General features: G+C 32.2%; 2 protein-coding genes across 5 annotated transcripts; one reads left to right on the top strand and one right to left on the bottom strand.

The window, feature by feature from the left end:
* Window positions 1-311: 311 nt before the first annotated feature.
* LOC140881494 (uncharacterized) lies at window positions 312-4,354 on the top strand. 4 transcript variants are annotated; one of them, XM_073286850.1, is made up of 6 exons: window positions 312-811; window positions 1,481-1,530; window positions 1,794-1,881; window positions 2,565-2,681; window positions 3,263-3,357; window positions 4,218-4,354. In XM_073286850.1, exons 1-5 carry the CDS (start codon window positions 338-340, stop codon window positions 3,311-3,313), a joined length of 780 nt encoding a protein of 259 aa, XP_073142951.1. In that variant the 5' UTR covers window positions 312-337; the 3' UTR covers window positions 3,314-3,357; window positions 4,218-4,354. The 4 variants fall into 4 exon arrangements, with proteins under 4 accessions (XP_073142951.1, XP_073142953.1, XP_073142952.1 ...); XM_073286852.1 differs by lacking the exon at window positions 4,218-4,354 and adding an exon at window positions 3,475-3,754; XM_073286851.1 differs by lacking the exon at window positions 4,218-4,354 and adding an exon at window positions 3,456-3,754.
* LOC140881493 (kinase-interacting family protein-like) lies at window positions 4,077-7,257 on the bottom strand. The gene is made up of 3 exons (XM_073286849.1): window positions 7,085-7,257; window positions 6,347-6,499; window positions 4,077-5,232 (listed from the first exon to the last, which is right to left on the bottom strand). Exons 2-3 carry the CDS (start codon window positions 6,477-6,479, stop codon window positions 4,214-4,216), a joined length of 1,152 nt encoding a protein of 383 aa, XP_073142950.1. The 5' UTR covers window positions 6,480-6,499; window positions 7,085-7,257; the 3' UTR covers window positions 4,077-4,213.
* Between the last annotated feature and the right edge of the window lie 7,976 nt (window positions 7,258-15,233).

Here is a 15,233-nt window from a genome sequence, read left to right as displayed (position 1 = left end):
GAAATACCTAATAGAAGAAATGATGTTTTAACCATTTATGGTTGGTTATCATTCTTAACAAAAAAATTTATTTTTACTGCTATAAATTTATTATATTTTTAATTAAAATTAAGTATAAAAAAACTTTCGTCACATGATATGTGTGTGCAAATATGTTTAATTATTATTAATGAATTGTTATATTTGAAAAAAAAAAAAACTCATGTAAGAACAATAACAGAGATAAATTTTGTGAAACAAAGATATAAAAAATATTATAGGTGCCTCCGAATATCCTTTGTACTACTTATCCAAGAATTTTCTACCGACAATTTTCCGTAACAGCGTTGGCCTAAATATGGAGACAAGACTCAACGTTCCCCGCTCGAATTCCCTCCATTTCCCATTTTCCGATGGTAGTACACGTACACGAAGACAAAATCACAGTGCAACACCGAGAGCATCGTCTTCGCCTCCTCAAAAGATCGAAATAAGGGTGTGTACGAATCGGACATGCAGAAAGCAAGGCTCTTTGGATGTGTTGCAGGTGCTTTCAGGGATTGCCCCTCCGTCTGTGGCGGTGAACTCTTGCGGGTGTCTTGGGAAGTGCGGGTTGGGCCCCAATCTCGTGATTCTGCCGGAGGCTGTTTTTGTTGGGCACTGCGGGACCCCCAAGAAGGCGGCGAATACGATGGCCTATGTTTGCGGGATTGGCGATTATGAAGTGGAGAGTAGCGTGATCAAGTGTTTGGAAGCTTTGGCGTTGAGGAAGAGAGCAGAGGCTGAGATGGAACGGGGCGATTTCTCTCAGGCTCATACTTTACTCACACAGGTTCCATTTGTAAAACTAAAGATTAGAACTTTTATCTGTTGGCGGAAGAATCTTGAATATTTATCTTTAATTTGGTATTGGAAACAAGCAGGAGTTCTGAATATTGCTTGTTCTACAGTCCTTGATGCTCCTATGTTTAAATTTTCAAATATAATATCTAAGGAATAGGGGTGAACTGTTTATTTGAGTAAGATTAAGATAAGTTTGAGATATATTCATGGTTTCTAATAACTAAAATTAGTTGGTTGGGAATTGGTGCTGTGTTACAATTAATAGTAAATTTCCCTTCGTAAAATACAGGTTAAATATGAAATAAAAATGTATATCTTGGAAAATCAATGGCTAAATTTGGTAATAAATATTCATGGTTGGACTTGATGGAATGAACAAAGACAATGTACCACTGCTCAAAAATTGCTGTGCTGATATAGCAGTTTGCGAGTCTATGTGATATGATACTTCCTTTGCCTAGCTAAATGCTTGTATTTTTTGTTTTGGCGATGCACACTTGATGAAGAAGCTTAGAACCTTATGTTTTGTTGTCTGGTGTTATGTTTTTCTGTTGCTACTGGTTCTTAATAGGATTCTAAATTGAATACTTTGGTTGTAGAAGCTCAAGGGTGGGTCAGTTCAGAGAGGGTTATAATCACATTTATTTTGTTTTTGCAGGCTATAGATTTTAAACCATTTGGTGGTGCCCATACCCTTTACAAGAACAGGTATGTGGAGCTTTCATTTTGATCCAAAGAACGAGATTTTGTAGCAAAATATCTCATCCAAGAAATGCTTTTACTGGCATAATTGTCGCAGTCAACGAGTGCCATCATAAGAGCTTACTTTCAAACATCTTGTTTTTGTTATTTTCGATTGAATCCTGCATCATGATGTTAATCTGTTGATTCTTACTACTGCACATTTTAACTTGCTGGAAGAATATTTCAAACCAATTAGAAGGCTCATATGACCATGTGTTCTTCTCCAGGTCTGCTGCAAGGCTGGCAATGGGAGATGTATCTGGAGCACTCGAGGATGCTAAAGAGGCTTTGACTCTTGCACCCCACTACCCTCAGGTCCGTGTAATTCTTACTGATATTATCGAAGTTGGGGAATTATTGCTTTGGCTGCAAAATTTCGATCAAAATCTCACTGCCCGTGTCTGTTGTTTATACCCATTGAAAATGTTGAACCTACCAATTTCTGCTGCTACTCTGATTGATTGGAAAATTTCGGGTATATTATCGCAAGAATCATAATTACATGCAGAAACTTTGTCACCATCCTTCAATAATTTTTTGTAACAATATTGTAGCTGAATTTATATAAATGCCACCTACTATAATTTAATTTTATTTCCCCTTTTTTCAGTAAAAAAATTAAATTCAACTGACGGATGTACAAGTAATTACAACTAGCCATTTTAGACCCAAAATCTAAAATACATGCCTTCTTAAAACCTCATGTTTTGCGTGTTTGGAGAAACCAAGATGTAGATTTATGTAATTTACCAGAAAAAATTCCTGAAATACCTTGTCTGAACAGCTCCTTGAGAAAGAAAGACAAGAAATTTACTGTCTCGATTTCGCAACCTCACTTTTCTACCCAGTTTTATAATTTCCAGCATGACTCCAAACTTATATGTGAACGAACCTGTTAGTCTGTTCTCTCTCTTTTGTGCTATACAGTTGTCTTTTCTTCAGTGTGATCAAATTTTCGTTTGAAATCCAAGTCTCATTTTGTAACATAACATGTACAGGCATATATTTGTGAAGGTGATGTTTTCATGGCCATGGATAGATTTGACACAGCTGAGGAGTCCTACTCAATTGCTTTAGAGTTAGACCCATCTATTCGTCGTTCAAAATCATTCAAGGTACTATCGACATCTCCGTTCTTCAGACGTGATATTGCTACCTGCCACCTGAAGCTAAGCACTGCACTTGAAGCTTTAGTAATAATCTCTATTAGCATATCATCTTCACATTATTTGATGAATGAGCTTTATACCAATTGAAGGGACAGGGAGGATTACATAGTTTTCTTCAAGTCCACTAATCTCATCTCTTCAAAGAATTATATTTTTATCTGCCACCTGCCACCTGAAGCTAAGCACTGCACTTGAAGCTTTAGTAATAATCTCTATTAGCATATCATCTTCACATTATTTGATGAATGAGCTTTATACCAATTGAAGGGACAGGGAGGATTACATAGTTTTCTTCAAGTCCACGAATCTCATCTCTTCAAAGAATTATATTTTTATAATTTTGTTATTAAACTTCTCTTTGGAGTTTGGTTAAGTTTGAATTTTTAGTTTCCGACATACTTTGTCTTCTGTCTTTTATCATTTTGTGTTACTTTTTCACTGCTAGAGTTGCCTAAAGGACGTTTAAGAATTTGATAATCTTGTAGATTATGAACAGGGTAGCATTCATTCCACTATTTTGATGCCAGGCTAAAATTGCAAAACTTCAAGAGAAACTTTCTCATGCAAATTCAGGATGATTTTTTATCTCTCTCGTGACGTAGAGAGCTTTAACACACTAAAGGTTGGCTTCTCTTATATCTCTGTAATACCAACTTTTCAGTTTCTTTTTTGTCTCTGTAGATGTTTTATATGACCAGCAAGTGCTTCCGTTCTTTGTAGTTGAAGCAGTTCTTTGTAGTTGAAGCAGCCGTTGCTTAATAAAATTTCAAGGATGGGGTTCCATTGCACCTCTTTCATATGTAACCCAAGATCCGTTGTGAATATTTGCTATCAGTTGTCCTTGTTCTTGTATATAAGCTATTAACTGATGCTTGAGTTTTGGTCAGAGTTTATATTGTTAAAAGTAGACACCTTTTATGTACTGCTACAAGTCAATAATCTCCTATGCAGGAGAGTAACCAACAAGTGCCCCTTAGAACTACCGACGAGGTTATATAATAAAGAGGAAGAAGAATGTTCAAAATGTTAAAAGTTTAAATTGTAATATGATAGCAAAACAAATCACATGGATGAAAAATGAATTGAAATCTTGTCTGCTCTTCTGTGTTAAATGTCTACCATATTTGTATACATTGAAGAGATAATTTCAGTCATTTAACTACTAGTTGCCTAACTAAATTTACGGCTCATCACTGTAGTTAACTTGTACGATTGAAAAACATTAAGTCGCATTGTTCACGCGAGTTGTGCAATTTGCTCAATCTAAGTAACCTTGGTTTAGGATAGGCATGTGATCAAAATTTATTGAGTAGTACATGCTGATGCTACCCGATGAGATTGAGAATTAATATTCAATATATATTATATTAGCATCAGATTGAGTCCGAGTTTGGAAATATGTTATACTGATTAAAGAAGATAGCAGATACTTTACTAACATTTGGATCTTGAAATTTTTTAACATGGTTTAATTTTCCTCAGCAAGTAGCAGAATTGAAGTGAGGACCGCAGAGAAACGGATCAAACTTCTTGACTTTATCCCACAACTTAGAAACCATGTGACCGCCACCTTCAACCCCACGGTTTTGATTCTGATCACCGACCTTTTTCACATTTACAGGAAAGCATTTCATCAAACCCGCAACACCACTACCTCCGCCATGAGATTCGAAACAGTCCTCCAAGGTCACCTGTTCCCCCTCCTTACTCTTTCTCACTTTCACCTTGTTCTTCTCTTCTTGCTTCACAAGCCTCTCATAGTACTCCTTGTTCCTCTTCTCCAACCCGTAAATCTGCCCTTGTAGATCCTCGATTTTCCCGCTCAGCATGCAAACCCTGTGATCCTCCCTTGATTTCAACACACACCTTGCAAGCTCAGTAGCCTTCCTCTTCAAAAACAGTGATTCAGAAGCCAACCCTTTGTTCTCTTCCACCAACGCCGTCACCCTGTACCCCAAAGTCGCATTGTCATTCAGCAGAATCAACCGTTCCGAATCCAGCACGTCCAACAGGTTCTTCTGCAGTTCCATCTTCCTCAATGCCTCACCAGACCGCTTCTCAGCTACAGCAAGTTCACTCAAAACAATCTCATATTCCACAGTCTTCATAACCAAATCTGCAATCACCAAATCAGCATCATTCTCTTTCGCTTGTACGACGGATACACTCGGAGGCTGAAACGACAGCGAACTCTCAGCGTCAGAATCAATGACTTCTCCGGTATCTCCTTCGTCAACCAACGAAGCTCCATCAAGTTTCAGGGAAGGAGCTGGGGACGAGCCCCGGCTGTGCTGGTGTTGCTGTTGGTTCTTGGCAAGCGCCTGGCAATATCGGTCGGCCAACGAGAGGTAACCATTGTACAAATCCTGCAGCATAGCCAGTAGCTGTGGCCGTTCATGGTAGTAAGAATTGGCTCTTGCCGCAAAACTGTCAGCAGCAGCACTGTTTTCTTTGGGTGTTTTACGTGTCAGCATCAGCTTCATCCGATCGTCAAAGTCTGTAAAATTTGAAAATGAACTGCATTAAATGTAGATATAGACATTGTTTGTTTGTAACCGAGAAGTTTCAAATTCAAAATGTGCAAAAGAATTTCGAATGCCAAATGGACCACTGCAGCAGAATACAGCAGCCCATCCTTTCAAATTCAAAATTAATCAACACATTTATATTATTTACCCAACTTGTTTTGACACTAATTTTCTTTTGCAACATACTTATATCTGAATTTTAATTCCAGTCAAATATTAAGAAACATAATAAAATAACATTATATCCAGTTACAATTTTATAGCCCATAGGTTCCTAGTCACCAAAAGAAAGTTATATAAAATAAAATTAAACAAAAATATGAGGAAAGAAGGTAGATTCCTGAACCAAGAAAACAAAAGATAAAAATGTACTTGTGCAGAAGACAGAAGGATCATGTGAAAGAAGATCATCAGATTTCTCAAACATGCAAACAAGCTGACATATCATTGAAAACCCGAATCAGAATCAAATCAAAATGCATCTGTTACACTCCAGAAATTAGGGCAGCATTTTTGGACTAATAGCAGATTTTTTTGTTTAAATTTCCAACATGTACCCTGAATATGAAAATAGGTATACAAGAAAATAGTAAAAAAAAAATTCAGCTTTCTCTATAAAAACTTGTAGTGGGGTCCCCTAATTATATAGGGGTTGAAAAGGACTTGTCATTGGATTCTTCACTCAAAGCCAAGGAAGGGGAAACAATGTGAGGTCTCGTTTCATACTTCAGAAAGGTCCTTGCCAAGGAACAATCAGGGTCCCACGTAACAATCAAATTTCAAAACTTGGGTCTCTTTTCTTTAATTTATGTACCAATATGTATTTTCTTATATATCTATATAAAAATTTAAATAAATCTAAATTGGTGACTCGAAACTAAATTTGAAATTGGCCATTCTGGATTTGTCACAAATTCTTGAATCTAACAATGTGATTGAATTTATTATAATATGCATAGATTTAAATCTTACGGCACTAATAATTTTACCCATGATTACCCAAAAGGTAAAAATAATGAATTCAAAGAAAAGAATTGAAGAATGATCCACTCATCACAGCAATGTCGAGTTTATGGTTTATACCAGCAATGGAGCAAAGAAGCCAGGAGGGTTTGTTGTTGAAACTTCTGCTCCGCCGTGACCCTGCAGCCGCCGCACTAGCGACCGCTTCTCGGCCGCCGCTGCCGCCGCCGGCTTTCTCGGCCTTGGCTACCATTTTTGCAGACAAGAAATACCCTACATGACCGCAAAGTTCAAAGAAGCATTAACCATTAATGTAAGGGACTGGTAGCCATTCATTAACTGCACCACAATTCAAAATTCCACACAAAAATGCATGTGAAAAAGCAGTGTGTTGAGAGGTACATCATCAATAAATAGATTGCAGATAAAGCAACAAACTGTACAATTCCACACAAATAACCAAATTGGAAAACTAGGCTATGCCTATCTCATGTAATTAATAAACAAAACTGATACTAACAAATAGTGAAACTAAACACTCAATAATTAACTTCATAGTCAATACCAAACCCACAAATCTTAAACAATAAATAACCATTTCTTGACACTAAACAGCCACATTAATATCCTATGATCCCAGAAAAAAGATGGGTTTTTTTTTTCTTGCAGACAAATTAAACATATATAGTCATTACAACAGTTCTTTCAGAGGAATTACTGCTCAAGAATTTGGTGTTTTTTTCTTACACGGGTTACGAGTTCAAGAATGTAGCAAGCAAGCAGTGAAGAAGACAACAAGACAAAAAGAACAGCAGGTGAAGGGAAATGACAGCTGCAAGAAAAAGGGTCGACAAGTACCTCAAGATTTCAGCTCAGAATCTGAAAGCCTTGTGAATGAATGGGAGCATCAAAGGGGTGAAAAAAACACACAGTAGTGAGTGAAATTTGAACTGGGATTTTGCAAATTTAGGGGGATGATCGATCTGTTGAGTGGATTATAATTGTTAATATAGAAGTGAGAATAAAAACGAAGGTCATCGAAGGGTAGGAAGGTGAAGCCCCGCTAAGAATGATTTGAGTGTTGGCCAATGAATGCACGACAAGTGTCTTCGATGAACTCACGACATTTAATGCTGCAGGGCTAGCTACGATTCTTGGGAAATGAAATTTAAGTAAAAGGTATTCGTATTAAATGTAGTTTTCGTTCTGAAATTAACGACATAATTTTTTCGAAATAATTTTATTTAATCTAATGATACTAAGGTATCATTTGATAGGTATGATCGAGATAAATAATACATAAATAAATAATATAATTTAATAAAAAATAAATAAAAATGATAATAATTATAGTATTTGATTTGATTGTTAGATTTTATTTTATTTGATTTGATTGATTATATTTTATGTAAAAATGATAAATTATCATTTTGTCTTTTTAAAAATAAATAAAATATTAATAATATTATTTATAAGAATAATATAGTAATTTAAATTAAATAATTTAATTGATGTAAGATAAATAATTATTGATTTGATTGATGTAAAATAAATAATTAATAGATGGATAAATAATATGACGAGAAGAACGCGAGATTGAATAAGATGATTTATACACATATTAATAATATAGGCTACCAAACAGAGCCTTATAGTGTTATTTACTCATTTGTCTCATTTATTTAAAAAATATTTTCTTTTCCATCTGATTCAATTGTTATTTTTTATAATTCTTTATCAATTTATCTCTATTAAATTAATATCATTAACTATTTATAAAATTATTTTATTCTATTAAAATCTTCATTAAATAAAAATAAAATAGGAAAATTGCTGACAAAATTTTCATTTTCAAACACTTTCTTAATCTGAGTGAAAACATACATGCCTAAATGAATAAGATGTATGGAGTAGGGTTAATAAAAATATTGTTTAGTGTTTTATGAATAGAGAGAAATTTAAAGTATGTATTTGTATAAGGTATTCGTAAAAAAAAATTTAAAAAAATTATTTTTAAAATTGTGTTCTTCAAGTATAATTTGTAAAGAATAATTGAGAAATGTTTTTGTTATTTTTAGAATAAAAACAAAACGCAAGTTAAAGGAGAGCTCGTAGAATAATCGTCGAAACATCTTTTTAATTATTTTTAATTATAAAATTGTTTTTTAAAAATATTTTCAACTTGAAAACCGTTTTTATACAATAGTTTCTCAAACATATTTTTATTTTTAAAACAAATTTTAATATTTTTATAAAATTGAAGATTTTTATAAAAACGTTTATAAGTATTTGTTCAAATGAAATACATATAATATTTACAAATAATACATATTATGTTCCTTAAAATACATCATAAATATGTGTGTGTGTGTGTGTTACTTAGAGTGTATTTGGTTTCGGAAGCCAACCAAAGAAAAACAAAAATTTTTTTTAAAAAAAGTGTTTTTCTTAATAACTTAGAGATTTGTTTACAACTGCAGTTTTAAAAAAAATACTTATTTAAGTGCAAATGAGTGTTTTTTTAAAAAGACAAAAATTTTGGCTTTTTGGCTTATGCTTCTGTTTCTATTTTAAAAAATTATTTTTAACATTTATCCAAATGCTAAAATCGCTTCTGCTTTTTTTTAATTAAGTGAGTGTTTGCAAAATATTATACTTTTGTAGAAGTGATTAAATTTATAGATTATAAAAAAGTTAAGAAAAATCAAAAGTTGGTAGTGTTTGAAAAAAAAAGTGAAAATCTAAAAATCAAAGTTGGGTAGTGTTTGATAAATAAGTGATTAGAGTAATTTTAACATTGACCTTTTATTAGAATCACTTTTGGACAATCATAATCACCATATGACTAGGTTTTGGATTTCAATTAAATTAAGTATAAGCTAACACATAATTTGAGTTTAAAAAATATACAAAAGTGATTTTTTAAGCAAAAATCTAAGAATTATTATTTTTTTAATGATTGGAAATACTTCCTTAAATACTTTTTAAAGCCAATGATTTTTGCATGCAAACTAGTACTTCAAAAACTGATAAGAAAAATTAAGATATATTTGTAAATGATAGGTGTGGTTTTTTGTACATCGAAAGATTCAAACTTGTCGTGTTTAGTGAAAATCCTAGTGATGTGATATAATGGTTAAAATTATCTCCAGACGTAATTTCAAACGCAAAGTGAAAAAGGAAAAGAAAAAAAAAAAAATTTCTTCACCCTAGATAGATAATTTTTATTATAAAATTGAACAACTTTGTTGACTCCGTAAACGTGTGCTGTCTACTGATACTTACGTCGGGCATCCATGATGCCAAAACAGTTCATGTTACACGTATATTATTATTTATATGATAATCCTTATGTCATAAAAAAATTTATTATAAAAATTTTATTTGTCAAAATTTTATGATATATTGGATATGTTAATTCAACATATTTAATTTTTGGTGATGACCAAAAAAAAAAATAACAAATCAAATTTTACCTGAGCATATCAGATGGGATCTAGATGTACAAATCCGACCAAAAGGACTTAATTGACTTTCAAAATTTGTTGGTTAAAATTTAAATACTCTGGATAAAATTTAAAAAAAAATGATAAGAAATATCTTATCAGATCAGTTCTACTCTTCATTATTGTTATCCAGGCCAATCAAGTTAATACTCAGGCCAGTTTGATCTTCCGGACGAGCTTTGACTTACAACACCAGTTCAGTTTTCCGGATGATATCAACTATCTAGCATAACAAATCGTACACTTTCAATATTAATCCGAGTTATTGGATATAAGACAAAATGAATAACGTTATTGATTCCGTATTTAGCTAACATTTAAAAGAATCTCGTGCCACTGTACTATATTGAGAAATATGACAAAAACACGTGTTCACGATCTACTTAACTTTGGGCTATTTTTGGAATAAGAACGCACCGCTAGATTTTGTTACGTTGAATCTCTACTTCTATAAATACTTGAAGGGCGTGAAGATTTATTAGAAATTTTTGAATCGATATTCTGCCTTCCAAATTTTCTAAGCATTCAAAAGAGGTCATATACATCAATAAATTTGAGCTGCAATACACGCATATTGTTTCACAAATCTCAAAGATTTGTATTGTTTATTATTGTAACTCTGTCAGAAGTTGTTATGATTTGAGAGAGAGGCTTATTAAAGACTGGTTGTTAGGATTTCTAATCGTGTGTCGATTGGATTGAGATTGGATTGAGTTTGTGCAAGCTGTTGTGTAAATCAAAATCTTCAAGTAGAAATTCTTTCGGAAACAAAAGAATGAGAGACGTAGAACTGTAGAAGCTTAGATTTCGAGCTTCCATAAAAAAAATCACTGTGTTATTTACTTTATCACATTATTTTTATTTTTTTTATGACGTGGGAACTCGCAGCCACTACCTTTCGGTGCGCACTGGATAAACCCTCGAGCTAATGCAATAGCCTGCAAACTACGTTAGCCAGGTAAACCATACTAGGCAAGCCATGTGTGACAGACTAGTCCAAGAAGGTGTTGGTAGGGTGAATTGAACTTTTGACTTTTGGCCAATAGTTCACTACTCTACCAACTTGGACACCCTCTTGAAGGCTACTTTATCACATTATTCTGTCTGCCTAAGTAATCATCTCAAACTTTGCACTGCAAGAGTTTTTCGCACTGATCAGATAGTTCTTGCATCAATCTCTTGTTAAGCAAAATTCGATAATCAAGCTAGTAGCTCGACTTAATTGTGAATAAAGTTTTTAAAATATTGTCCAGTGAGTATTCATCTCCCCCTCTACACATATTTTCGATCCTAAAAAATATCAAATCTCATGATAAAATAACAAAATATAACAATATAATTTATTTAAATATCGATATATTATATATATATAAAATAACAAAATATAACAATATAATTTATTTAAATATCGATATATTATATATATAATATATCGATATTTAAATAAATTATATTGTTATATTTTGTTATTTTATCATGAGATTTGATATTTTTAAGATCGAAAATATGTGTAGAGGGTATATATATATATATATATATATATATATATATATATTTTTAGTGTTATTCATATCAAACACATAAAATAACTCTTTTTTGGTATGTATTATGTCACATCTATGTTACGTTAAAAACAAAAAACATCATTCAACTCTTCAATATATTTTTTAAAAAAAAACTAAAAACTTTTTTATTGACCTCGCTATCAATTTATGAATGATTTATTTTTAATATTCATATTTCATAAAAAAATTATTAATTGAAGATTATATTTTTTTTAAAAAAAATTATTATGCAAATATAGATATAAAAATAAAGAACGTGGTATTTATGTGTGACTAATTATTACAAATAATTCATAATATTAAAAATGAGATAGTTATAATCTTCAATATTAATTCATTCAAGTTTCAAATGGCTACATTCAAACACTTAATTTCATCGTTTCATACGAATAACGTTAAAAATTAAAATTTTGATTGCCTACAATGGATAATAAAACATAAAAAAAAAAAATTATAATCAATATTGAGATAGAACTAAACTACATCTACTTTATGTCATGTTACCTTTTAAGTTTTCCACATATTTTTAGATGTGTGTAAAGCTGCTCTGGTCAATGTCATGTTACTGGTATCCTTCACAAGAATTTTATAATCCTTATGAAGTGCATCAGCCTCCCGTATAACCGTGTCGCCACGTCGATTTTTTAAGTTCCATTATCTGCATGTAGAGTTCTTCAATATTTTGTCACCTACGATCCATATCTTTTCTAATTTTTTGGCATCTCTAACTTCGAATTTGTTATTTCTCTTTGCAATCTTTTGTCTCATTGGACGAGTGCGAACGTCACGTCACAGTCATCTATATCAACACTCTCATCTAGATATGATGATGTTGTCTGCCCCTGATTCAAATGTTTGACCTTCTTATTAGCATGATGATGTTGTGGAGCATCTCTCTCAAACTCTCTAAGAATCCTTCATAAATGTTCATGCTTGAGAAGCTTACCATTATGATTTGTCTTCCACATTTCATAAGTTTTAACAAGTATATCCTCATCGCACCACCCGATCGGATGATTGTTGTATAAATTATTGTATGTAACAAAAAAAACTCATTTACCGGCCAAAGGGTGAAATACATAAAAATTTGATTTACCTTCCTCCAATATCTCTCTTTAGATCCAGATGAGGGATGCTTGCCGTATTAATTTGTAATTTGTTTCCAGAGATCTCGATCTTTCTGGTAATTACCAATGATTGGGATAATACAAATAGTGGCACGTGACCTTTCAAGGAGTTTGTTTTTTGTCAATTAACCAAGGTATATGTTTCTCATCAATTACATTTGCAATATCGTCTGTTTCATTATCTTTATCAAGGACAATGATTTCGAGCCTTCCTTTGATAAAGACGGAAACGGAGAATCTGGGATTGGTGATGGTGTTGCAAGTTCTTTATTTTTTGTCACATCCTTGATCCATCTGTACTACTTGATTCATTCAAATGTATGACCAATAGTTGTAGAGCAGAAAATGAATAAGGGGTGACTGACATCGTACATCAGCACCATTATTTGCCAATATTCATGTAGATACGCATAAAATAGAGGTTGAGGGTAGACCTGGCCAAGGGTCGGGTTGGGCCCGAAACCGGCACATGGTCAACGGGCCGGTTAACCGGGTCAACGGGTCCAACCCGGAACCGGGCGGTCCGGTACCGATTTTTCCTTTGAAAGGTTAACCCAGCGGGTTTTACCTTTTTAAAATATTATTTTAAATTTTAAATAATTTAAATAATACTATATATTTGATACCCACACATGGGTGAGATTTGAACCCAAAACCAAATGATTTTGGATCTCATTCTTGCCACTAGGTCAAGTGTTAATTTGCTAATTAAATGTGATTGAATATAATTAAATGTAATAATATGCTTTATACAAGATGTTTAAAGTTAAAATGTAATATATTTTTTATTGAGATAAATAGAGTTTTTAATATAAGATGTTGAAATATAATATATAAATTTTATTGAATAAATATAATAAATTTTTTATTGATATACATATAATTTTTAATATAAGATGTGAAAAGTTGAAATATAATATATTTTTTATTTAATAAATATAATATTTTTTTATTGAACTAGATAGAGTTTTTAATATACAATGTTGAAAGTTGAAATGTCATTTATTTTTTCTTGAATAAATGTAATATTATAAGATGTTAAAAGTTGAAATATAATATGTTTTTTATTTAATAAATGTAATAGCTTTTTTATTGAGATAATGAAATATTTGATAGAGTTTTTAAAGTTCAATTGTACAAGTTTTTTTTAATTTTTTTTTAAAAAAAATAAGGGTCGACCCGGACCCGAACGGTGGTTCCGAGACCCGGACTGGAACCGGCCACGGGCGAGCCGGTTAAGGGTCGGCCTATTTCCGACCCGGACCCGGACCGGACTCGGCCCGTGGCCAGGTCTAGTTGAGGGCATTACTCAGATAAGTATGCAAGTTTTGAGAGTTTTGAAAACTAAGCAGTTATTGACTTGTTGGGAAGCATATGTATATTTTCTAAAAGTGTAAGGGTATTGTGTGGGAGCAGTAAATTAGATATTAGGACGATTGAGAGAACTTCGTGATGTTTCATTTTTTCAATATTTTCATAATTCAAATAATTTCTGAAAGATCCAATAAGGTCTTCATCAATTTCGGATAATTTGTTGGAATGACTTGATGATCTTGTGATTGAAAAAATTATAGGATGAATTAAAAATTTGAAAGATTTTATTTGTATTTACAGACAAAAACTAAAAGCTGCATGGTTTTATAAAAATTATATTTTATAAAGATTAACCGTTAGAAGAAAAAGAAAACAGTCAAATACACAATGTTTATTAATAAAAAAATATTATATATATACATAAAATTGTTAAAAAGTTTCAAAATTAGTTAGAATAAACAATTATGTACATTATTTTTATATGATTTAAATATTTTTATATTGGCATTGACGGATAAATTTATGATAATAGATTTTTTTTTCTTTCAATAATCAATGTTAAATCAAATTAGGGTAAATGTGACATTAATAAAATGATCACAAACCATGACACCAAGGTCTCTAGCTGTATCTTCGATCCGAGTTGGACTTTCTAAAATTATTTTTTTATTGTGATTTTTTTTTATTTTAGTCACTACACAATAAAAAATATTTAAAAACTAATAAATCATCAAAATTACTTTTCAAATTTATATTATTAAAATTTAAGAACAAAAAAACATTATTACAAGTTAAATCTATTAATTTATATTCAAATCGTAACTAAAAGAAATAAAATTATATATTTTTACACTAAATGTGGGGCCTCGGGTTGCTAATCTCAAATTAGGGCAATAATTAGAAGCTTAAATAATACGTTCAAGATCATTCAAGCAATTAATAAAGACCAAAATTTTTTTAAAAAAAAAATGTTGCACCTCGCTCGATCGGTCAAACATTACCGATCGAGCGAGCAGGTCATGCAAACTCTCGGTTTTGAGGAATTACAAGTCTCGCTCGATCGGTCAAGTTCAACCGGTCGAGCGAGCATGCTCTGCTCGAAAAATCTGCAGATTGCTGTTGCTGTCAAGAGCTGTACTAGGTTGGTTTCCCCTTTCTTCTTCGATTACAAAACATGTTAACTCAATACCAAACATGTATATACATATGTAACAAGTTCAAGAACAATGTTCTAGCTTTCTTACATCAAACTACTAGTTTAAAGTATCCAAACTCGCTAAGATATATACAAGTTGAACATGTCCTGCAACATAACAACCATCACTTGGTTTCTAACATATTAACCGCTATTGAACATACACCTCAGCTAAAACCCGAGTCCACACGTGCTAGATTCGCTCTCTCGAGCTATCAAGGTAATCTTGAACCAGCTCTTGCCCCTTCTATTGTCATGCACACCTACAAAACAAAACAATAGCCGGATTAACTCCGGTAA

Source organism: Henckelia pumila, chromosome 2 (assembly GCF_033568475.1).
Source record: "Henckelia pumila isolate YLH828 chromosome 2, ASM3356847v2, whole genome shotgun sequence".
NCBI lineage: Eukaryota > Viridiplantae > Streptophyta > Magnoliopsida > Lamiales > Gesneriaceae > Henckelia > Henckelia pumila.
This window is presented reverse-complemented; position numbering and strand designations above follow the sequence as displayed.

Coding starts and splice junctions, on each gene's coding strand:
- LOC140881493 (XM_073286849.1), bottom strand. CDS start 6,479: ATGGTAGCCAAGGCCGAGAAAGCCGGCGGCGGCAGCGGCGGCCGAGAA. Junction 5,233..6,346: donor GCTTCTTTGCTCCATTGCTG/GTATAAACCATA, acceptor CAAATTTTACAG/ACTTTGACGATCGGATGAAG.
- LOC140881494 (XM_073286850.1), top strand. CDS start 338: ATGGAGACAAGACTCAACGTTCCCCGCTCGAATTCCCTCCATTTCCCA. Junction 812..1,480: donor CTCATACTTTACTCACACAG/GTTCCATTTGTA, acceptor TTGTTTTTGCAG/GCTATAGATTTTAAACCATT. Junction 2,682..3,262: donor GTCGTTCAAAATCATTCAAG/GTACTATCGACA, acceptor TTTTGATGCCAG/GCTAAAATTGCAAAACTTCA.